The sequence below is a fragment of the Austrofundulus limnaeus genome, unplaced genomic scaffold, assembly GCF_001266775.1.
Source record: "Austrofundulus limnaeus strain Quisiro unplaced genomic scaffold, Austrofundulus_limnaeus-1.0 Scaffold1797, whole genome shotgun sequence".
In the NCBI taxonomy this organism is placed as follows: domain Eukaryota; kingdom Metazoa; phylum Chordata; class Actinopteri; order Cyprinodontiformes; family Rivulidae; genus Austrofundulus; species Austrofundulus limnaeus.
Window position 1 is genome coordinate 1 of NW_013954199.1, and position 1,040 is coordinate 1,040.

Sequence of the window (1,040 nt, forward strand, 5' to 3'; positions counted from 1 at the left end):
CTAAAATAACTGGTAGCCCACCTAAAATAACTGGTAGCCCATCTAACATAACTGGTAGCCCATCTAAAATAACTGGTAGCCCAACTAAAATAAATGGTAGCCCACCTAAAATAACTGGTAGCCCACCTAAAATAACTGGTAGCCCACCTAAAATAACTGGTAGCCCACCTAAAATAACTGGTAGCCCACCTACACACCAGCAAAAAGCAAGTTAGTAAGACAAAGATGTGATAAAGTCCATCATTTTAATTGTGTCTAACAGGCTGACTGGAACAGTCACTAACAGATTTTGAGCCATTATCTGATTGTAAACTGTTTAATTGAACCACCCAGGACCATGAATGGTGTAAATGTCACCGTGTTACAGAAACAAAACCATAGTGTCCAGTACAAAGCTTTCTACCAGCCACTGTGGCTGCTGGGGAAGAAGTTCACTTCCACCTGGGACTAGGACCATCAAGGACATGTACCATGGAAGCCAGGCAGCAGGTGAGGGGGGTCTCTGGTCCTGCTGAGTCTTGGGGTCTGAAACTAGAGCAGGACCTCACTGGGTGAGGAGAAACAGGTCCTGAGTGAGGAGGAGCATCTCCAACGACATGAAGCTGGGTTCAGCTCAGTCTGAAGATCTTTGACAGGTTTTGGCTTCTTTTTGTTCAGTTTCAGTCCTCGTCTCTGAAACATTCAGAGAACCTGCAGAGGTCTGAGGACTGGACCAGGAGTTTTATGATCATAAACAACATGGAGCTTTTATTTTGAAGGTGACCCTGATCAACAGCTCCATGAAGCATCACAGCACGTGCACACTCTTACCCACAAAGCCTTGCTTCTTGCTCTCCCACAGCGGTGCAGCTCGAACACCATTTGACACCAAAGCAAAGAAGGCCTTCTTCACCTGAAACATCAATCAATAATCACTGATCAATAATCACTGATCAATAATGACTGATCAATAATCAATAATCACTGATCAATAATCAATAATCACTGATCAATAATCACTGATCAATAATGACTGATCAATAATCAATAATGACTGATCA

At 43.1% G+C, this 1,040-nt stretch overlaps 1 protein-coding gene across 1 annotated transcript in view; it reads right to left on the reverse strand.

The window, feature by feature from the left end:
• Positions 1 to 810: 810 nt before the first annotated feature.
• LOC106536384 (5'-AMP-activated protein kinase subunit gamma-2) overlaps positions 811 to 1,040 on the reverse strand; it is a gene marked incomplete at its 3' end in the record, with an annotated part of 14,989 nt that continues 14,759 nt past the window's right edge. The window contains 1 exon segment of the mRNA XM_014033648.1: positions 811 to 892. Coding sequence (XP_013889102.1) covers positions 811 to 892 — 82 coding nt within the window.